Genomic DNA, 21,327 nt, shown 5'->3' with positions numbered 1-21,327 from the left:
CAGACACAGGGAAAATGTGCAAGCTCCACACAGACAATTGCGTGTGCCATTTAACCCATGCCTCTGGCGCTGTGAGGTAGCAGTGCTAACTACTCTGCCACCCACAGTGTGGATGCCAGAGAATCGAAACAAACAAAAACAGACATTGCTGCAGGTGCCCAGCAGCATCTATGGAGAAAAAGCAGAGGTAAAGTTTCGCGTCCAGCAACGCTTCTTTAGATCCAAACATAATTTGGTTTGGTAGGAGAAACTGAGGTCTGCAGATGCTGGAGAGTCTTTTACACTGTAAAATATGTTGCTGGAAAAGCGCAGCAGGTCAGGCAGCATCCAAAGAGCAGGAGAATTGACGTTTCGGGCATGAGCCCTTCTTCAGGAATTTGGTTTGGTGTCAAATTATGTTTCATCATGTTTTCTTAGAGTGACATATTCGGCGAGTTGAAACGGTTCTATACTGAATCAGAGTTAAAAACCACACAACACCAGGTTATAGTTCAGAGGGTTCAATTGGAAGCACTAGCTTTCGGAGCGCTGCTCCTTCATCAGGTGGTTGTGGACCTGAAGCCTGAAGGAGCAGCGCTCCGAAAGCTAGTGCTTCTTTGCGTGATTTTTTTAACTTTGTACACCCCCAATCCAACACCGCCATCTCCAAATCAAACTAAATCAGGTTGTTGTTGCCGATACTCGGCCTTGAATGGATCAAACCATGGCGCATGCTTAACCCTCTGAACCAAAGAGGGAAGAAAGGGCCAATCACAAGGCGCGAAACCGAGTTCGACAAGTTGTCGGGTGGGCAGGGAAGACTGACGCTGGCCGCAGTAGCCAATCACAAGATGCCATTGTGGGCTGATGGTGACGCGCCGTGCGCGTCTGCGTCATGGCGTTGCCGGTACACTGAAGTTTGGGGGGACGCCAAGATGGCACCTGGGCGGATGTTGGCGGTTTTAGTTGTCCTGTTTGTGTGCTGCGGAATCCCTTCTGATGGGCAGAAGAAGAAAGAGGTTTGAAACATTGGGGCGGGTTAAATCTAGTTTATTAATTTAAAATAAATGGGTAAAGTGCCAGGGAGTGCGTCATGAAGCGTGTGGGGCAGATGATCTGAGGACGAGTAGTCTCAGCACGGTCTGACCACTGGAGAAGTGAGCGCTTCTCACTAATAGCACTGACATAGTGACCCTTTGTACACCTTAATGACAAAACCCCGCCCGCGTACAGTTTACACAACCGCAGCGTTTTCCCCGAACAGGTTGTTTTGTTTGTTAGTTTATTGAATTGTGTTTTTAAAGCGGCCACCCACACAAGCTGGGGAATCCATTTTTCCTCTTAACCAGGAAAGGAACTTGTATCGTTTCAAATTGACTAACAAAACAGTAACCCATTTTACCGATTGAAGCTTGCTGTTTCTTACGCTCCAATAAGTTGAAATTAAAAAGGCAGTTGCGGTTTGAACTCGGCTCAATTTTATTTTGGGTACGTGTAGTATTGCTCTATTGGGTTCACAGTAATAATGTCACATTAAAATTGTGTAATGTCTGAACTGACATAATGGCATTCACGTGCTATACTGAAGTATTTCCGCATGAAGAACTGTAATGCATTAGCGTCCTCTTGGAATGCAGAGCCAAAGGAAATGGTGGAAGCTGGTATAATTGCAACATTTAAGAGACATTTGGATGGGTATATGAATAGGAAGGGTTTGGAGGGAGATGGGTCGGGTGCTGGCAGGTGGGATGAGATTGCGTTGGGATATCTGGTTGGCATGGGCAGGTTGGACCGAAGGGTCTGTTTCCATGCTGTACATCTCTATGACTATGATCATAGCAGTGGTTATTAATTTTTTTAACACGGCTTTTTAAGTAACTGGGTTCTCACCAATTTTGACTTTCACATAATTAGTTTTGCTAATGTAGTGATGTAAGTGAACAGAGTTTGGTTGAAAATAGACCGATGAGAATGATGGTTATTTCACAGATCATATATGTGAAGAACAACTTAAAGTTGAGTAGAACCAGAAATAGCTGCTTTTGAAATAAGGTGGCTAAAATTCTACTTGACTGCAATACCTTTGCTGTCTACCTTTATGTTTTAGATCTGTTGATTTTGAAATCTATTGAAGTATCAGTTCTTGATTACTGTAGAGTTCCAAGCTTCCATTCCAATTTGTTCATAGAAATGTTTCTTAACTTCAATCTTAATGCCTGTTTCTTATATCTAAGTTGTGCCTCTAAGTCGTAGACGCCCAGCTCCCGGACCCCAATCGGTGAAACTGAAGTATTTCTGTTTACCCCATATGTACCCATTAGTCTCTTAAACTTTGATCAGATTTCCCCTTTTACTTTTCTGAAGTCCAAGAATTTCAAACCTAGTTTCTATAATTGCTACTCATGGTATGATGATCATGATAGATTAGCAAGAATCCTATGTTGCAGTCTGTTTTTAAAAGAAATTATTTATAGGCCATCGGTGGCGCTGGCTGGCAAGCAGTCATTGCCACACTTAGTTGGTGTTGAGAAGGGTGTGGTGAGCTGCCACCTTGAACAACTGCAGTTTGTATGTCTTAGGTAGACCCATAATGCTGTTATGGAGAATATTCCAGGATTTTGGCCCAGTGACAGTGAAGAAATGGTGATGTTTCTCTAACTTAGGATGGTGAGAGGATTGGAGGGGAACTTGCACATGGCATTGTCCTGTTAGGTGGAAGTAGTCATGGATTTTCAAGGTGCTGACTAAGCATCTCGTGTGAATTTTTGCAAACTATCTTGTAGATAGCAGCAGTGCGTACTAATGGGCATTGGTGGTGAAGGGGGTGGATGTTTGTGGATGAGATGGTAAGCAAATGCGCTACTTTGTCCTGGATGATTACAGGCTTCAGTATTGTTGCAGTTCAGGCAAGTGGGACGCATTCCATCATATTCCTGACTTGTACCATGTCATATTCAGGAGAGCCTGGGGTTGTTTTCCCTGGAAGATTGGAAGCTGAGGGGTGACTTTACGGAGGTTGAAAATATCATGAAGGGCTTGGATAGGATAAGCAGACAGGGGTCTTTTCCCTGAGGTAGGGCAGTCCAGAACTAGAGAGGTATAGACTTAGGTTGAGAGGCGAAAGATATAGAAGGGACTTAAGGGGCAACTTTTTCACGCAGAGGTTGGTGCATGTATGGAATGAGCTGCCAGAGGAAGTCGTGGAGGATGGTACCATTATAGTATTTAAAAAGCGTCTGGATGGGGAAACGCATAGGAAGGGTTTAGAGGAATATGTGCCAAATGCTGGTAAATGTGACTAGATTAGGTTAGGATATCTGGGCGACATGGGTGTATGGACGGAAGGGTCTGCTTCTGTGCTGTATATCTCTGACTCTATGTAGATGATGGATAGGCTTTGGGGCATAAGGAGTTACTCACTACAGCCTTTGACCTGCACTTGTAGCCTCTGCATTTTATGTGGTGAGTCCAATTGAGATTCTGATCAATAATAATTTCAATAATTGTTGATTGTGTGGGATTCAGTGATGGTAGCATCATTGAATTCCGGGGGTAGTGGCTAGATTGTCATATTGAAGATAATCATTGGTATCTGTGTGATGTGAATGTTACTTGCCACTTGTCAGCCCAAGCCTGGATATTGACCAGATCTTGTATTTGATCTTGGACTGTTTCAGTATCTGAGGAATCCTGAATGCTGCTAAATCCTGTGAAATCATCCATGATTGTTCCCACTTCTGACTTGTGATACAGGGAAAGTAATTTGAAGCAGCTGGGCCTAGACACTATCCTGAGGAGCTCTTTGTAGAGATGCCCTGGAGCTGAGATGACTGACCTCTATTAACCATGATTATCTTGCTGTTGCCAGGTTTGACTACAACCAGCAGAGACCTTACCCCGTGAAACCCATTGATTCAAGTCTTGCTGTGGCTCCTTGATGCCACACTAGGTCAAATGCAGTCTTAATGTCACTCTCATTTGGAATCCTTCTTTTGTTGTCCATGTTTGAACCAAACCTTTAATGAGGTCAGGAGCTGAATAGTCCTGGCGGAACCTAAACTGGGCATCACCGTGTAGATACTGCACATTGCACTGTTGATGACACCATCCATAACTTTTCACCATTTATTTAAGAAAAGATCCTGGGCTATCCTTGATGGGTCCAAGATAGATAGATTCCACCAGGATTTTAAAGGAGACAATTTTGTCATTCTCGAGTGCTTTTAGTTCCTTTACCTTTGTTACTTTAACTTATTTTTTGGGTAGACTGTGTACCTAAATCAATGTTAGCTTCCTTGTGAAATTTGATTGTTTGTATTAAATTCATTCATGGGATGAGGCCATCACTGGCTGGACCAGCATTTATTGCTCTTTTCCTTATTGCCCAGAGGGCAGTTAAGAATCAATCACATTGTTGTGGGTCTGGAGCAGGGCTTTTGCCCAAAATGTCGATTTTCCTGGGCACGGTGGCTCAGTATTAGCACTGCTGTCTCTCAGCACCAGGGTCCCAGGTTCAATTTCAGCCTCGGGCGACTGTCTGAGTGGAGTTTGTGCATTCTCCCTGTGTGGGTTTCCTCCGGGTGCTCTGGTTTCCTCCCACAGTCCAAAAATGTGCAGATTAGGTGAATCGGCCATGCTAAATTGCCCATAGTGTTAGGTGCATTAGTCAGAGGGAAATGGGTCTGGGTGGGATACTCTTCAGAGGGTCGGTGTGGACTGGTTGGGCCGAAGGGCCTGTTTCCGCACTGGAGTGAATCTAATCTAATCTGGTGCTGCCTGAGCTGCTGTGCTTTTCCAGCACCACGCTCTTGACTCTAATCTCCAGCATCTGCAGTTCTCGTTTCAGCTAGTCACATGTAGACCAGACCAGATATAAATGGCAATTCCTTTCCCTAAAGGGGCGTCACTAAAGGACATTAGTGAACTGGATGGGTTTTTCCAACAATGGGCAATGGATTCATGGTCACCATTAGATTCTGGATTCCAAATTTTTAATGGGTTCAATATTTCATTATCTGCTTTGTCAGGACTCAAATTCAGTTCCCTGGAACATTACCTGGGTTTCTGAACTAACCAGAGCTGAAAATGTGTTGCTGGAAAAGCGCAGCAGGTCAGGCAGCATCCCTGGAGCAGGAGAATCGACATTTCAGGCATAATCCATTTTTCAGGAATGAGGAGAGTGTGCCAAGCAGACTAAGATAAAAGGTAGGGAGGAGGGACTTGGGGGAGGGGCGTTGGGAATGCGATAGGTGGAAGGAGGTTAAGGTGAGGGTGATAGGCCGGGGTGGGGGCAGAGAGATCAGGAAGAAGATTGCAGGTTAGGAAGGTGATGCTGAGTTCGAGGGTTGGGACTGAGACAAGGTGGGGGGAGGGGAAATGAGGAAACTGGAGAAATCTGAGTACATCCTTTGTGGTTGGAGGGTTCCTAGGTGGAAGATGAGGCACTCTTCCTCCAGCCGTCGTGTTGCCATGGTCTGGTGATGGAGGAGTCCAAGGATCTGCATGTCTTTGGTGGAGTGGGAGGGGGAGTTGAAGTGTTGAGCCACGGGGTGGGTGGGTGGGTGGGTTGGTTGGTCCGGGTGTCCCAGAGGTGTTCTCTGAAATGTTCTGCAAGTAGGCAGCCTGTCTCCCCAATATAGAGGAGGCCACACATCGGGTGCAGCGGATGCAGTAAATGATGTGTGTGGAGGTGCAGGTGAACTTGTGGCGGATATGGAAGGATCCCTTGGGGCCTTGAGGGAAGGAAGGGGGGAGGTGTGGGCGCAGGTTTTGCATTTCTTGCCGTAGCAGGGAAAAGTGCCTTTGAAAAAGGAGGCCAAAGACCACAATTTCCTCCCAGACGTGATCGACGATGCTCTCCACCGCATCTCCTCCACTTCCTGCTCCTCCGCCATTGAGCCCCATCCCTCGAATTGCCACCAGGACAGAACCCCACTGATCCTCACCTACCACCCCCACCAACCTCCATATAAATCATATCATCCGTCGTCATTTCCGCCACCTCCAAACGGACCCCACCACCAGGGATATATTCCCTCCCCTCCCCTATCAGCGTTCCGGAAAGACCACTCCGTCCGTGACTCCCTTGTCAGGTCCACACCTCCCACCAACCCAACCTCCACTCCCGGCACCTTCCCCTGCAAGCGCACGAAATGCAAAACTTGCACCCACACCCCCCCCCCCCCCCCACCCCCCTTATTTCCCTCCAAGGCCCCAAGGGATCCTTCCATATCCGCTGCAAATTCACCCGCACCTCCACACACACCATTTTACTGCATCCGCTGCACCCAATGTGGCCTCCTCTGCAATCTTCTCCGCCCCCACCCCACTCTAGCCTGTCACCCTCACCTTAACCTCTTCCACTTATTGCATTTCGAACGCCCCTCCCCAAGTCCCTCCTCCCTACCTTTTTATCTTTGCCTGCTTGGCGCACACTCCTCATTCCTGAAGAAGGGCTTATGCCCGAAACGTCGATTCTCCTTCTTGGATGCTGCCTGACCTGCTGCGCTTTTCCAGCAACACATTTTCAGCTCTGATCTCCAGCATCTGCAGTCCTCACTTTCTCCTTCTAGACTAACCATCCTATCGTAATACCACTAGGCCATCATCTCCCCTCTTAGATCATGCTGACGTCATCCTTGACAGTAAATACTGGTAGAAAGTAATAGTTCAAATCTTGTCTGCCATTCCCTTATTTTAATTGACAATATCCCAGTTGTTGGTTTATTGTCCCTAACCATTTTTCTTCCAGATATGATAAAGTGTCAATTCATCTGTTGAAACTTTGTTTTGTGATTTTCTTTACACTTTGTTTTTAAGTTTTTGAATTGACTGTCACTGATTATTTGTACAGTTTTCCATGGCTGCATTTTTTGGAAGATAGTCTTTCTCCCTTGGACATTTAATTGGTTGAAAATCATCACATAGATTTGTTTCATGCCCTTCTCTGTTCGTGTTCTTTTATCCATTGAGAGATTTGTCCCCATCATATTGCTATCAGCCTTAACTAATTATCTGAATATTACCTGTTTTGCATTTCTTTCTTTCGCACACTACATTGAACTCAATCACTTTAAAAAATTCATTAAAGGGTGTGGGAATTGCTGACTCGTTCAGCATTGCCCTTGAAATGGTGTGGTAAGTCCTGCCAAGGGATTCGTTAGCTCAATTGGCTAGACTACTGATTTGTGGTGCAGCGTGATGCCAGTAACGTGTTCAGTACCCCTGCCAGCTGAGGTTACCATGAAGGTCCGTCCTTCTCAACCTTTCCCCTCGCCTGAGGTACGGTAACACTGCAGTTAAACCACCACCTCTTGCCTCTGTCGAATGAGAGAGCAGATGTGGTCAAGTACAACTGTGGAGCTCCTGGTGTAGGTGTGTGCGCACAGTGCTATTGGAAAGAAAGTTACAGAATTTTCAACCCGTGATAATGAAGGACTGGTGACATGGTTTAAATTCAGGCTGGTGTGTGTTCCCATGTGTTTGCTACCCTGTTCTTCTAAATGATGGCTGTTATAAATATGGAAGATGCTGTTAAAGGAAGTTTGGTGAGTGCATCTTGGAATGATTGTTTGATTTTTTTTGGATGGGGTATAACTCAAATGACCTGCTTTGTGCTTGAATGTTGTTGAGCTTCTTGAATGTTGGAGCTGTATTCATTCAGGCAAGGGGAGAGTTACACCACATTCCTGATTTCTGCCTTCTACATACAATGCACAACTTGGGCAGACAAGTGGTGAGTTATTTGTTACAGAGATCCAAACCTCTAATCTATCTTTTATTTCTAATTCACTTGCAGCCTGGAGAAGGAGCTGGTGAACTGTCCATTTGGTGTAGGTGCATTCATAGTGCTGTTAGAATGGGAGTTCCAAGATTTTGATCAGGCAACAGTGAAGAAGTGGTGATATCTTTCCAAAATCCTGTTGAGGGGGTCTTGTCAGTGGTGGTGGATCTCTTGTGTATCTACCAGATGGTAGAAGTTGTAGGTTTTTTCGGAGGCTTTGGTATAGTGCATCCGATAAATGGTACACGCTGCTCAAACTGTATTGATGTGCAGGGGGTGAATGTGGAAGATGTTAAATGGGCTGTCAGTCAAGTGCACAATTTTGCCATGGATTGTGTTAAGCATAAATGTGGTTGAAATTGATTTGCCCAGGCAAGTTGAGAATGTTCCATCACATTCCTGAATTATGTTTTGTAGTTGGTTGATAAGTTTTTAGGAGAGGGAAGACGAGTTACTCTCTGCAGAGTGTCTATCCTGTGATCTGTTCTTACGTCTACATTATTTATGTGGCTAACTTATTTCAATTTCTGATTACTGGTAATCTTAGTATTGACAATGAAAGCCAGTGAATGCCAAATCCAGAAATATGGTCTAGCTTAAAAATAGAAACAGCTTATCTAAAACAGAGATGAGGAAATTTGTTTTGTTTGATGAAGGTCTTTGGAATTTCCTTCGTGAAAAGGCAGTAGATGCAGAATCTTTGAATATTTTCAAGGCAGAAGTAAATAGAATCTTGATTACCAAGGGGACAAAAGATTATCAGGGATGGCTATTGATGGGCAGTCTATCCCCCAAAATGGAATTAATCAAATAGTCAGAGATTGACCTGCTGGTAGTAAGACAAGGATAGAAATTAGAAGCAGTACTAATGGATTTTTCCGAGTTTGAAATGAGACCAAGGCCTGGACCTATTACATTGTTGATTTATCAGTCAAAGTTGCGGGTCTGGGAACCAAGTAGAAATAGAAGAAATGTTTCACATACTCCTCAAAAGACAGGGAACAATTGGGAACAAGGATTTGATTTGGAGAAAATGAGAGATAAGCTAAAGGAGAAATTGTTCATCGTGAGAAGAGCTCATCCAAGACAAAAGATGGAAAATTATAGATCAATTAGCCTAACCTCAGTTCGAGGTAAAATTCTAGAATCCATCGTTGAGGATGAGATTTCTAAATTCTTGAAAGTGCAGGGTTGGATTAGAACAAGTCAGCACGGATTTACTAAGGGGAGGTCGTGCCTGACGATCCTGTTAGAATTCTTTTGAAGAGGTAACAAGTAGGTTAGACCAGGGAAACCCGGAGGATGTTAATCTAACTAGACTTCTAAAAGGCCTTTTAATAAGGGGTCTCACGGGAGGCTGCTGAGTAAGTTGAGGGCTCATGGTGTTCGAGGTGAGCTACTGGCATGGATTGAGGATTGGCTGTCTGACAGAATGCAGAGAGTTGGGATAAAAGGGTTTTTTTCGCAATGGCAGCTGGTGACAAGTGGGGTCCCATAGGGTTCAGTGTTGGGGCCCCAGTTGTTCACTTTATAAATAAATGACCTGGATGAAGGGACTGGGGGCATTCTGGCGAAGTTTGCCAATGATGCAAAGTTAGGTAGGCAGACAGGTAGTTCTGAGGTGGTGGGGAGGCTACCGAAAGATTTAGACAGTTTAGGAGAATGGTCCAAGAAATGGCTGATGAAATTCAATGTGAGCAAATGCTAGATTTTGCACTTTGGAAAAAGAACACAGGCATGGGCTATTTTATAAACTAAGAAATTTCATAAAGCCAAAGTAAAAAGGGATCTGGGAGTGCTAATACAGGATTCTCTAAAGGTTGACTTGCAGGTTGAATCCATGGTTAAGAAAGCAAATGTAATGTTGTAATTTATTTCAAGAGGGTTGGAATGTAAAAGCAGTGAGGTGCTCCTAAGACTTTATAAGGCTCTACTTAGGCCCCATTTAGAATACTGTCTGCAGTTTTGGGCCCCACACCTCAAGAAGGACATACTGGCACTGGAGCATGTCCAGCGGAGATTCACACAGATGATCCTGAGATTGTATTTATTAGAGTCCAGAAGGTTGAGGGGAGATCTAATAGAAACTTACAAGATAATGCATGGCTTAGAAAGGGTGGACCACTGGGAAATTGTTTCCATTAGGTGGGGATACTAGGACTTGTGGGCATAGCCTTAGAATTAGAGGGGATCAATTTAGAATGGGAATGAGGAAACGTTTCTTCAGCCAGAGGATGGTGGGCCTGTGGAATTCACTGCCACAGTGCGCACTGGAGGCCAGGACATCAAGGCAGAGATTGATAAATTCTTAATCTTGCAAGGAATTAATGGATGTGGGGAGAGTGCAGGTAAGTGGCTTTGAAATACCATCAGCCATGATTGAATGGTGGACTGGACTAGATGGGTTGAATGGCCTTATTTCCACTCCTATTTCTCATGGTCTTATAGTCATCCAGACAAAAAAGGATGGTGAAGGCGGGCAATTGCTTACATCTCCTTTCATGTAGAAATAAAGAACCTTCCAACTACTGTAATGAGATATGGATGTGTATTTTTACATCCACGGTGAAGAGGAGGCATCTTGGGCCAGGAAATTGTGGAACCCCTCCATAAAACATCAAAAGAATCCCAAAAGTAAATGGAAGGAGACTGCAAATTGGGTAAAGATAGTTGAGTTAGGAATAAATACAGTGGGACTAAAACAGGCTGAACTGAAGGGTCTGCCATGATAGTCTGTGGATTTTGGAAAGAATGTAGACTGTGTGTAGTTGTGCTACTGTATAAGGTTGAAAGGGATGATTTCCAGCAGTCAGTGACAGTCCTGGAAGGAACATTTTGATATTCAGAGGTAATGTTCTGTTGTGGACAAAACCAAACCCCATTCAAATATGTCAAGGATCCTAACCTGATCCGAGCTTTCCTTATTTAAAATCATGTGTAAGGTGCTATGTTCCAGATATAATTCACTTGATTACACTATTTGGCTTTAAGCAAAACACACTTTATTCTTGCATCCAAACAAAAGGAAGAAGAACTGGTATAACTGGTAAGTCAGTAAAATAGATTTTGACATGTGATTCTGGCAGCAGAGAGAAAAGTCTGGTTGAGAGGAGAGACAGCTTCCTTACCCAACATCAAAACTCCAACTACTGTTGAAAGTTAAAAGAAGCCCCTGGTTCTGTGGGAGCCTGACTCCATCCATGTATGCTGCTTCTACTGTTCCAACATTCTTTTAAAAGAAGACAAGATGCCTTAAGCTGTTTATTTTATTGGCTTGGACGAGAAAGCTTGGCACCCATTGCTTAAAACTTCTCTTTTAAGAAAAAAGGACAAAATGCATCTCTTAAAGCCATATCATTGTCACAGTCCTACTTCCCCTTTATTGACTACAACTATTTCACCAATCATGTTTTGTTTCACATTGGTTTGGCTGTTAGCAAAGCTGACACATTTTCTCCTTGTCATATATATTGGCTGCATTTTAAATGTTTCTCTTTCACCACCATTAACACTCCCTGTTCCTTTAGCTCTGACACCATCACCATCTGTTTGATTTGCTCCTCCTCCCTCTGTTAACAGCATAAAAATCACTCTTTTCGAGTGTCTTTCAGTTCTAAAGAAGTCATGTTGGCTTCAAAATATCAACTGTTTGAAAGATGTTCAAACCTATTTTGGAAATTGGGGAGCCTATATTTCTGTTTCTTTCTTCATTGCTGTAATTTGACCAATGAGCAACAATTTGTCAACCATCCAGCACCTTTGTTTTCTTTTCTATTGTGGATTGTTGTGTTTTATTTTGAAATTTTTGCACCTTTGCATTTGTATTGATAATGGCAAGATAAAGCTTCAGTAATGTCTTTGTTTTTAGCAATATTCAAAATTGTGCACTGTTTTGGGTCTTTTATAAATCAAGGTAGAAACTAAGAACCAAGATGTAGTGATAAATTTCACTCACCTTTCATAGATTTTTTTTTTAAAAGGCGAATAATGTCCTCTGATTTCCTGATTGTTAGAATAATTAATCCAGTCAATTGAAGGGTATGATGTCAGTTTATACATGCTGAAGGACAATCATTGACTATATTTGCACTTTAGTTTTCTTGAGGATGTTCTGAATCACCCATTTAAAAATACTTGATGATCTGCTACTTCATACTTCTCATGAATTAAACTGATAATTATCCTCTTAAAGTTTGAGGAAAGAAATGCCACTGTATGGTTGAAATACTTTAATTTATTTGCTTTACAATTGGCTAAAGTTGGCATGTAACTGCAGCTAGAAAAAGAAAGTCATTTCAAGGTTCTTTGTCACAAGGGTTACATTGATTGTTGTTTCTTTGCCTCAGACTCTGCTGTCTGAAAAAGTTGGGCAGATGATGGAATGGGCAAACAGGCGAGCTGTAATTCGGATGAATGGCGAAAAGTTTCGTCGATTTGTGAAAGCTCCTCCAAGGAACTACTCTGTTATTGTGATGTTCACTGCCTTGCAGCCACAGCGCCAGTGCACTGTTTGCAAGTATATAAACTAGCTTTTTTTTTAATTGTGCTATTGGTTCATTACTGTGTGATTGTAACATAAATGACATTTTGATAAGTGTTGAATTGCAAATTTTCCTAAAAATCTGACTTTAACTCTGGATAGGCAAGTGGATGAAGAATACCAAATTCTGGCTAACTCCTGGCGTTATTCAAGCTCCTTCATAAATAAACTTTTCTTTGCTTTGGTGGACTTTGATGAAGGATCCGATGTATTTCACCAGGTGAGGCAGTTAACTTATGAATTAGATATTTATAACATTTTGCACTATTATTAATATAATTAGTACATACAAGGGTAAATAGTATCTACTAAACGCTTGTTTAGGCTAATTAAAGTTTAGGTATTGATTTTGTCTATGTCTGTCTTCTTTATCTTCAAGATATTCTTTGCTTTATCCAATTCTTTCTCTAACTTGAGAGCCTTGTATTCTTGTTGATCATCTAGAAAACTTTGCCTGATATATAGGATAAGGTTTTGTGAAACTCTTTCACCTGGTGCCAGTATGTTTCACAAGCCAAGCTATTATTGTGAATGTGTCTTACTAATCAAGTGAATATTCTAATAGGTTGTTGGAAGTCATTGTTTTTCCTTCTTTCTCAATTCCTAGGATGAAACCCATGAAGGCTGTTGATTTGGTTTCCACTGTCTTTGTTAATCACTATTTTTTTGACAGCTTTTACCAACTATCTACCCATTCTGTTTTACTTCAGGGCAATGCAAAATACCTCAGTAGGTTGAACCTCTGCATGGTATTATGGTTGTGATGAAAGGTGTATGATTTATAAATTTTCTAGAGTTTAGAATTCAAACTCTTGCAAATGGCTGTCAGTTACTTTTCATGAGCAGTTTAGAAAATGAGGTCAATCAGTCTTTATGGATCTATGATCAAATCCAATATGTCACAAGCAGAGACCTCTCAAATGTTAACAGAAGCTTGTTAGTATAATTCTAAGCTTATGACTTGAAGTGTAAACATTTGAGGGCCATTAGCTTGTTTTTTTTTGATATGGGATATTCAAGGGTTGATTTTGGGGAAACTAGAAATTGTCTGTTTTCATTTCTTCACTGTGACTTCAGAGATTGAATCAATTGAGTGGCTTTCTAGACAATTTCCGACGGCAGTTGAAAGATTGCTGTGGGCCTGTCACAAGGAGGCCAAACCAGAAATTATAAATTTCTAAGCAGTTTTGTAGGAGATCTGACAGAGCAGAAGCGCAACTCCATTCTAGAAAGGAGTAGATAATAAAAGTAGTAGAAAGTTGAATATCTGATTAGTTAAAAATGTTTAGTTTGTTAAACTACCAAGGAAGAAGTCTTGTGAATGTTCATGTGACCTCTTAGGATTTGATGCTGTAAAGTAATGGTGCTGGGGATTAGATGTGAACTGTATTAAGATCTTTCAAACTGTGTTCTACATTTGGTTTGTATGACACTTGACTATGGAAATTTTTTTTAGCATTGCCAGTCTATCTAACTGGCACATCTCTGGACCATGGAAAGAAACTGAAGCTTCCCATGAGGCAGCAGTGCTAACCATTATGTCATCGTGCCTTTCAGTTTATATTTCAGCAAAGTGTTGTCTGACATCAGTAATCTGCTGATAATGTCTGTGCACATTCACCTCTATTTCTTTTCTGCTTAAATGCCATGACAAATGGTTGAATTTGAATTTAATTCAAAAAATGTCTGTCTAGGTTTAAGAATCTACTTATGATTGTGAATCTATTGTCGATTGTTGTAAAGGAACAAACCCATCTGGCGCTCTCATGATCTTCACGGAAGGAGATCTGCCAACCTCACCTGGTTTGGCCTCCTTGTGACAGGCCCAAAGCAATCTTTCAACTGCCGTCGGAAATTGTCTAGAAAGCCACTCAATTGACTCAATCTCTGAAGTCACAGTAAAGAAATGAAAGCAGACAAGCCACCTTGAATCAGTTTAGATACTGGAAACAACAGCAGAATCGGATCTGTTGACCTCGCAAAGTCATCCTTGCTAACATCTGGGGCCCAGTGCCAAAGTTGGGAGAATGGTGTCACAGAGTAGTCAAGTAACAGACACTGATTTTCAGTTATAATTCTGTGATTATGACTATGTCCTAGGCACCACCACCACCATCCTTGGTTAAATCCTGTCCCACCGGCAAGATCGACCCAGCAGAGGGTGTGGCATAGTAGTATACAGTCAGAAGAGAGTTCCCCTGGTAGTCTTCAACATTGATTCTCAACTTTGTGAAGTCTCATGGCTTCACATTAAACTTGGGCGGGGAAACCTCCTGCTGATTACCATCCTCCCTCAGCTGATGAATTAGTACTCCTCTGTACTTGGAGTAAGCACTGAAGGTCGCAAATGTATTCTGGTTGGGGGATTTCAATGTCGACTGCTAAGAGGGGCTCAGCAGCAGCATGACTGACTATGTTGATTGGGTCCTAAAAGACACATTTGCTAAACTGTGCAGGTGGAGATGGAACCAACAAGAGGGAGAAATGTACTTGATATTATCCTCACCAATCTGCTGGCTACAGATATATCTGTCCCTGATAGCATTGGTAAGAGTGACCACGGCACAATCCTTGTGGAGACACCGTTCCACTATCAAATTGTAAATAGCTTTGATCATGTTGTGTGGCACTATCATGTACTAAATGGACAGACAGCAAACAGATCTGGCGACTCAAGACTGGGCATCCATGAGGTATTGTGGGCCATTGATAGAGTTGTACTCCAGAACAATCTGCAACCTCATGGTTCAGCATATCCTCACTTAACCATTGCCATCAGGTCAGGGGATGAACCCTGGCTCAATGGAGAGTGCAGGATGCATGCCATGAGCAGCATCAGGCAGAGCTGAAGATGAGATGTTGATGCAATGAAACTCTTAAAAAAGACTGCATACATGCCAAACAGCATATGCTGTAAGTGATAGACATGGCTAAGCACTTCAATGACCAAAATATCAGATCTAAGCTCTGCCGTCCTGCCCAATCCAGCTGAGAATGATGTGGACAATTGAAAACACACTGGAGGGGGAGGCTCCACAAATATCCCCATTCTCCATGATGGAAGAGCCCAGTGCAAAGTATTTGCAACAACCTTAGGCCTAAAGTGCTGAGTGAAATGATCCATCTCCACTGCCTCCAGTAGTCCCCAACATGATAGATACCAATCTTCAGCCTGTTTTGATTTGCATGATATCAAGAAACGGTTGGAGACACTGTATATTGCAGAGGCTATGGGCCCTGATAACTTTCCAACAACTGTACTGAAGGCTTGTGCTCCAGAACTTAACTAAACCCTAGCCAAGCTTTTCCAGTACAGTTATAACACTGGCATCCACCCAACAATGGGAAAAATGATCCGGGTGGATCTTGAACATAGACGTATGGACAATTTGAATGCAGCCAATTATCACCCCATCAGTCTACTCTTTTTTTTTCTCTGTTTTTTATCAGTAAAGTGATGAAAGGTGTCATCAATATTGCTATCAAGTCACAGTAATACCCTGCTCAGTGACATCCAACTTGAGGTCTGCCAGGGCCGCTCAGCTCCTGTCCTCATTGCAGCCTTGGTTCTTACATGCACAATAGAACTGAATTCCAAAAGAGAAGTGAACGTTACATTCCATGACATTAAGCCCACATTTGACAAGTGTGTCATCAACGAGCCCTAGCAAAATTGGAATCTTTGGGTAATGGGGCAAACTCTCCACTAGTTGGAGTCAAACCTGTCACTTTGCTGTGTGCCAATCAATCACAATAAATCACCTCAGCTCCAGGATGCCTTTAAAGGAGTTCCTCAAGGTAGTGTCGTGGGCCCAAATGTCTTCAGCTGCAACATCAATGACCTTTCTTTCATCATAAGGTCAGATATGGAGGTGTGTGCTGATTCCCTAATTTTCAGCCCCATTCCCAACTTCCAGGTACTGAAGCAGTCCATCTTCAAATACAAGAAGATCTGAACAATACCCAGGCTTGGGCTGATAAGCCCAAGGAGGAGATGGTGAGGATTGCAGATGCTGGAGATCAGAGTTGAAAAGTGTGGTGCTGGAAAAGCACAGCCGGTCAGGCAGCATCTGATGAGCAGGAAAGGCGAAATTTCAGGCTTAAGTCCATCATTAGGAATGGGGCTTGTAACATTCACAACAGACAAGTGGCAAGTAACATTTGAATCACACGTGCCAGGTGATGACCATCTCCAATAAAACAATCTAACCACCACCTCTTGATATTCAGTGGTGTTACTGTCACTGCATTCCCCACTATCAACACTGTTGGGATTATCATTGACTTGCCACAAACAGAGGCTACAAGAGCAGGTAAGAGGCTAGGAATACTGGTGAATGACTCACCATCTGACTCCCCAAAGCCTTTTCATCTACAAGACACAAGTCGGAAGTGTGATGGAATACTTCTCAGGAGACTAGATGAGTGCAGCTCCAAAACCATTCAAGTTTGATATTCCAGGATAAAGTAGCCTGCTTAAATTGCACCACATCCACTTCCTCCAAAGATGCCTAGCAGTGTGTATTATCTGCAAATTGCACTGCAGAAATTTATCATGGCCTTCCATACCTATGGCCACTTACACCAAGAAGGACACAGGCTGCAGATACATGGGAATGCTGCCACCTGCAAGTTCCCCTCCATGCCTGACTATGTCACTAGGTCGAAAATGCTGGGATTTCTTTCCTAATGGCAGAGGACTAACCTACTGCACATGGACTTGAGGTTCAAGAAGGAAGTTCGCCGTCACTTTCTCATGGGCAACTCTGGATGAGCAAGAAATGCTGACCAGCCAATAATACCCAGGTCCCATGGATAAATGGAAAAAAAATACATGTTCGATTTTAAAAAATGCCCATTTAAAATTACAAAATACTATTTTGCTTGACACTTTTTTCCATGTTAAAAAAACTTACATTCAAGTCCTCTAATTTTTGTTTGCTAGCATTTAATTGCTTTTAAAAAGATTTTGCTTGACACTTGTCTCTTCTACTGTGGTGTCTTTAGTGTCAGCTGACGGCCTATGTTTCAGTGAAAGACTTGAACTGTCAAAATGAGTTTCATTCTGGGGTCTGATTTGTTTACTAATAACTTCATCTGGGATCATAACACAGTGAGCTGTGAACACATTTCCCTTCTAGCTAAGTCAGCAAATCAAAGTCCAAGAGTGTGGGTGTTCACAGGCTGGTGTTTAGATCAGAGTGATGCTGGAAAAGCGCAGCAGGTCAGGCAGCATCTGAGGAGTTCACAGACTGGTACAGGAGAACTGACTAATCACATTCCTGATTATAATCAAATGACTTAGCAATCTCAATCATAGTTTATTATCGTGAGCGAATGGAATACTTGTGGGTCATCGGTAGCAGCATAGACCATTTGGGATGAATGGCCTGTGTCTGTGCTGTCCGTTCTATGCAAATAACATTCTGGCATTTGTTGATAATAGCCACATGGATCTTAAAAATCTGGAGGACTGCTGGCACCTATAGAAGTTAACATTAAATCAATACAATAGGGAGAAACCTAGCGAAGAGGGAAATTAAAGAAATGTAATACTTTTTTTAACATTTGTTCCTTTTGAACAGCTCAATATGAATTCCGCTCCAACGTTCATGCATTTTCCCGCTAAAGGAAAACCGAAGCGAGCAGACACTTATGAGCTTCAAGTTCGGGGATTTGCAGCTGAGCAGATTGCACGATGGATTGCTGATAGGACGGAGATCAATGTAAGTTGCTGTGTATGTGAATTTAGCATGTTAAATTCTCTATCAATTGTAGACAGGCAATTATGTAAACTGTGAATTCAATTATGTCCCTATAAATAAGTGACTTGCCTAAGCTCAGGTACTTGGCTCACTCTATTCTACTTTCATGAGCTTCCCTCTCCAGTCGGTTTGAACAGCCTTGTTTTTAATTTCAATGAGCACAGCAATTTACAACAGAAAAAGTGCTTGAGCTGGTTTCCTTTTACCTTCCTTGTGTGTTTCAAGGAAATGTAAATTCCTCTTCCCAAAATATCCTCCAATGATAAGGCGTTGTCCCTCGAGGTTCTATGTTTTCCGTAATCATGATGGGCATTTCATTGGTTCTGCCATTGACCCTGTTCAGTATAGGACTCCTTCTTGGCCCTGGGGTGCTTAACAAAAGGACGTGACCACTCTTGAAATCTAGACTCGGGTTTTCATACTTATATTCTGTAATTCTGCAATATAGTACAGTGCCTAGAAGCTAACAAAGAAATTCTGTTTGAAATCTTTGTGATGGTTATGCAAGAGAAATGGTGGGCAACAGCTGCCAGGATATGGCTATTCTGTTTTTAGAATCTGAACTACGAGATCAGTGGTGGCACTAAGTGTACGCAAAGCCAATGGTTTTGTGCCTTGAAGTTGTAAATTCAAAAGTGAAATATTTTGAGAGATTCCGATCACTTGGCTAGTAATGCAGGACTTTCTGTTCTTCCGTGAAATTTGGGAGAAGCAAAATCTGTTAGATTCTTCTGAGGTATGGTCAAGCATTGATGCATATCTGAAACGTTTGGTCTTTCCACAGATTGCACAATCTGTTGAAGTACAGTGAACTTAAGTTTAATTTAAATCCCTACTTCATTAGTCACATTTGCATCAGTGGAGTATATAAATGGCACCCAGTATTTCTCGTGTCTTTTTATGTTTGCTCATTCGTAGACACATGTATCATTGGCAAGAACAGCATTTATTGCCTGTGGGAAAGTGTTAGTAAAACTGTACTTCACAAGGTGTGGATCCACCACCAGGATCCTTTCCCATGATAGTGAAGGAATGAATTCCAAGTCAGGATGCTGTCTGGCTTAATAATTTGCTAATATTATTGTTCCTATGCATTTACTGCTCATACTTTTCTAGGTTGTAGAGTTTGTGTTTGAAAGTAGTTGTTGAAGGAACGTTTGAGTTGTGCAAACCAAGTTAGACATGGTATGCAATCCTCCCTTAATGGCAGTGGTAGAGAAACTGAGTGTTAAAATGGTGGATGGGGTGCTGGTCAAGCTACTTTATCCAGGGTGGTGGTAGGATTCTTGTGTTATTGGAGCTGCACCTCACCAATGTTAGTAAACATTTCTTGACTTGTATGTAATACAGGGTAAACCTGCTTTGGGAAGTCAGGAGGTGAGCCAGTCACTGCAGAATTCCTAAACACCCTCTCTCTTTGTAGCCACATAACATTTGGATGACTAATCAATCAAGCTTGTTGGTTTGAGATTCAGCAATGATAATACTGTGGAATATCTAGTGGGGCTTATTTGATTGTGGCTTGTTGAATTTAATCATTGGCTGACATTTGTCAGATGAATGATACCTACCACCACCAGAATGTGGTCCAGGACTTGCTGCGTATGGATTCTGATATCATAAGTATTTTAAGTTTTTGTGAATGATATTGAACAGTGCAATCATCAGCAAAATTTACACTTTGAGACCTTGTGTCGGAGAAAAGGTCATTAATAAAGCAGCTGAAGATAGTCCAAGGGCATTACTCTGAGCAATTCTTGCAGTATAGTCCTGGAACTAGAATGATTGCCCCATAAGTGCCATGCATGACACCAAACAGAATTTTATTTAGCTTTTATTATGCTAGGGCTCCTTGACGCCACACTGTATGCCTTGCTGCAAAGTGTGCATTCTTAACTTGTGTTGGTTTCCCTGAAAGGATGAATGTTTTGGATCAGAGATCTGCTTTTTGAAATCTAGAGTTCTGATGTCACTGAAGTAGTAGGACTAAAGACTGGTGAATAAGGATTAAAATGTTGTTAGCAAGTTCTGCTGTTCGTTTAAAACAAGAGAGATTTAGAACAGTTAAAATTGGCAAATAAATTCCAAGAATGCCCAACGATCACTTAATAGTTGCTTCAACTGTCAATTGTACTATTGTTCAGTAAACTGCAAAGTGGAAAGACTAGGTGCTTGAAACAACAAATGTTGAAAAGGATGAAATAATAACTCCAGCTTGCTCATACATTAGTCTTATGATGTATGTTAATTGTGTGGTACTGGGCATTGCTCATATTTCAGCATATGGAGGAGGTAGATTCTAATGATACTACATTAGACAGCACAAGTTTAAGAATATAAAAGGGCTGCTTGTTTTAATCTTGGTATTGACGATATATTGAAGTCACTATAGTAATATTTTTGAGTCATATCAAATAGCTGGAGTAAGTAGTAAGTCTCCAGGATGATCCTTCTACAATTGAGCATACTTCTATGAAAATGCTTGATGGCAAATGATAAGGCAATTAATTTTGGAAAGCCAGTGGATCTGGAGTTCATCTAGTCGGGACATGATTATATGTCCTCAATAAAAGCTGGTGACTAAATAAAATGGTCCCTACCAACTGGTTTGCAGGTAGTGTGAAGGGTGAAGGCCCTTGAGTGGCCTGGTGGTGACCTCCTGAATGAATGGCGGTTTCTGTCTGGTATCTGTTTTCAGGCTGGATAGTGGAGTTCAGCAGAAATGACATTGTTCACTACTTTTTTGTGGGGAAGCACACTCCATCAATGATGTCATTTCAACACCCCTACCCCATACCCTCAATCAAATTCTGCCCCCTCTGAGGTTTCTACTCCCTTTAAAGTTCTTGTGAGCACCCCCTTATTCTATGTCCTGGGACCAAAGATCTGTGGTCAGTCTGACTGGTCAGCAGCTCTTGAAGAGTGGACTTCCTTCCAAGGGAATGGATAAAGTTCCATTTTGAAGCAAATATAGCTCCTTTCAGCCTTAAATAGCTGTGCGGCTTTGGTGGGAGCACATTTCCTGCTGACTTTGGATGGTAGGGTGGGAAACTGTACCATTCTTAAAAATCCCATTGGCATTGGACAACATTAAGAATTGGAGCAGGAAAAGTATCTGAAGCTGCATAAAGAGTTACCCTTTTCATCAAATGCTAAGTGAATGATAAAAATCGTGATGAAAGATGAAAGTTTGGTGGTTAGAGTATATTTAATATTTGTAGAGATCAGAAATGCAAGTTAAATCTGTGTTTTGTTTAAGA

The 21,327-nt window shown here is 42.1% G+C and overlaps 1 protein-coding gene across 1 annotated transcript in view; it reads left to right on the top strand.

Annotated features, from left to right (window-relative positions):
• The first annotated feature begins 884 nt into the window (after positions 1-884).
• Positions 885-21,327, top strand: part of LOC132820394 (magnesium transporter protein 1-like) — a 52,093-nt gene continuing 31,650 nt past the window's right edge. The window contains exons 1-4 of the mRNA XM_060832475.1: positions 885-998; positions 12,109-12,278; positions 12,405-12,522; positions 17,888-18,028. Of these exons, the coding sequence (XP_060688458.1) occupies positions 915-998; positions 12,109-12,278; positions 12,405-12,522; positions 17,888-18,028 (513 nt within the window). The 5' untranslated portion in view covers positions 885-914. The remainder of the gene's footprint in view (positions 999-12,108; positions 12,279-12,404; positions 12,523-17,887; positions 18,029-21,327) is intronic.

Source organism: Hemiscyllium ocellatum, chromosome 11 (genome assembly GCF_020745735.1).
Source record: "Hemiscyllium ocellatum isolate sHemOce1 chromosome 11, sHemOce1.pat.X.cur, whole genome shotgun sequence".
Lineage (NCBI taxonomy): Eukaryota > Metazoa > Chordata > Chondrichthyes > Orectolobiformes > Hemiscylliidae > Hemiscyllium > Hemiscyllium ocellatum.
This window is presented reverse-complemented; position numbering and strand designations above follow the sequence as displayed.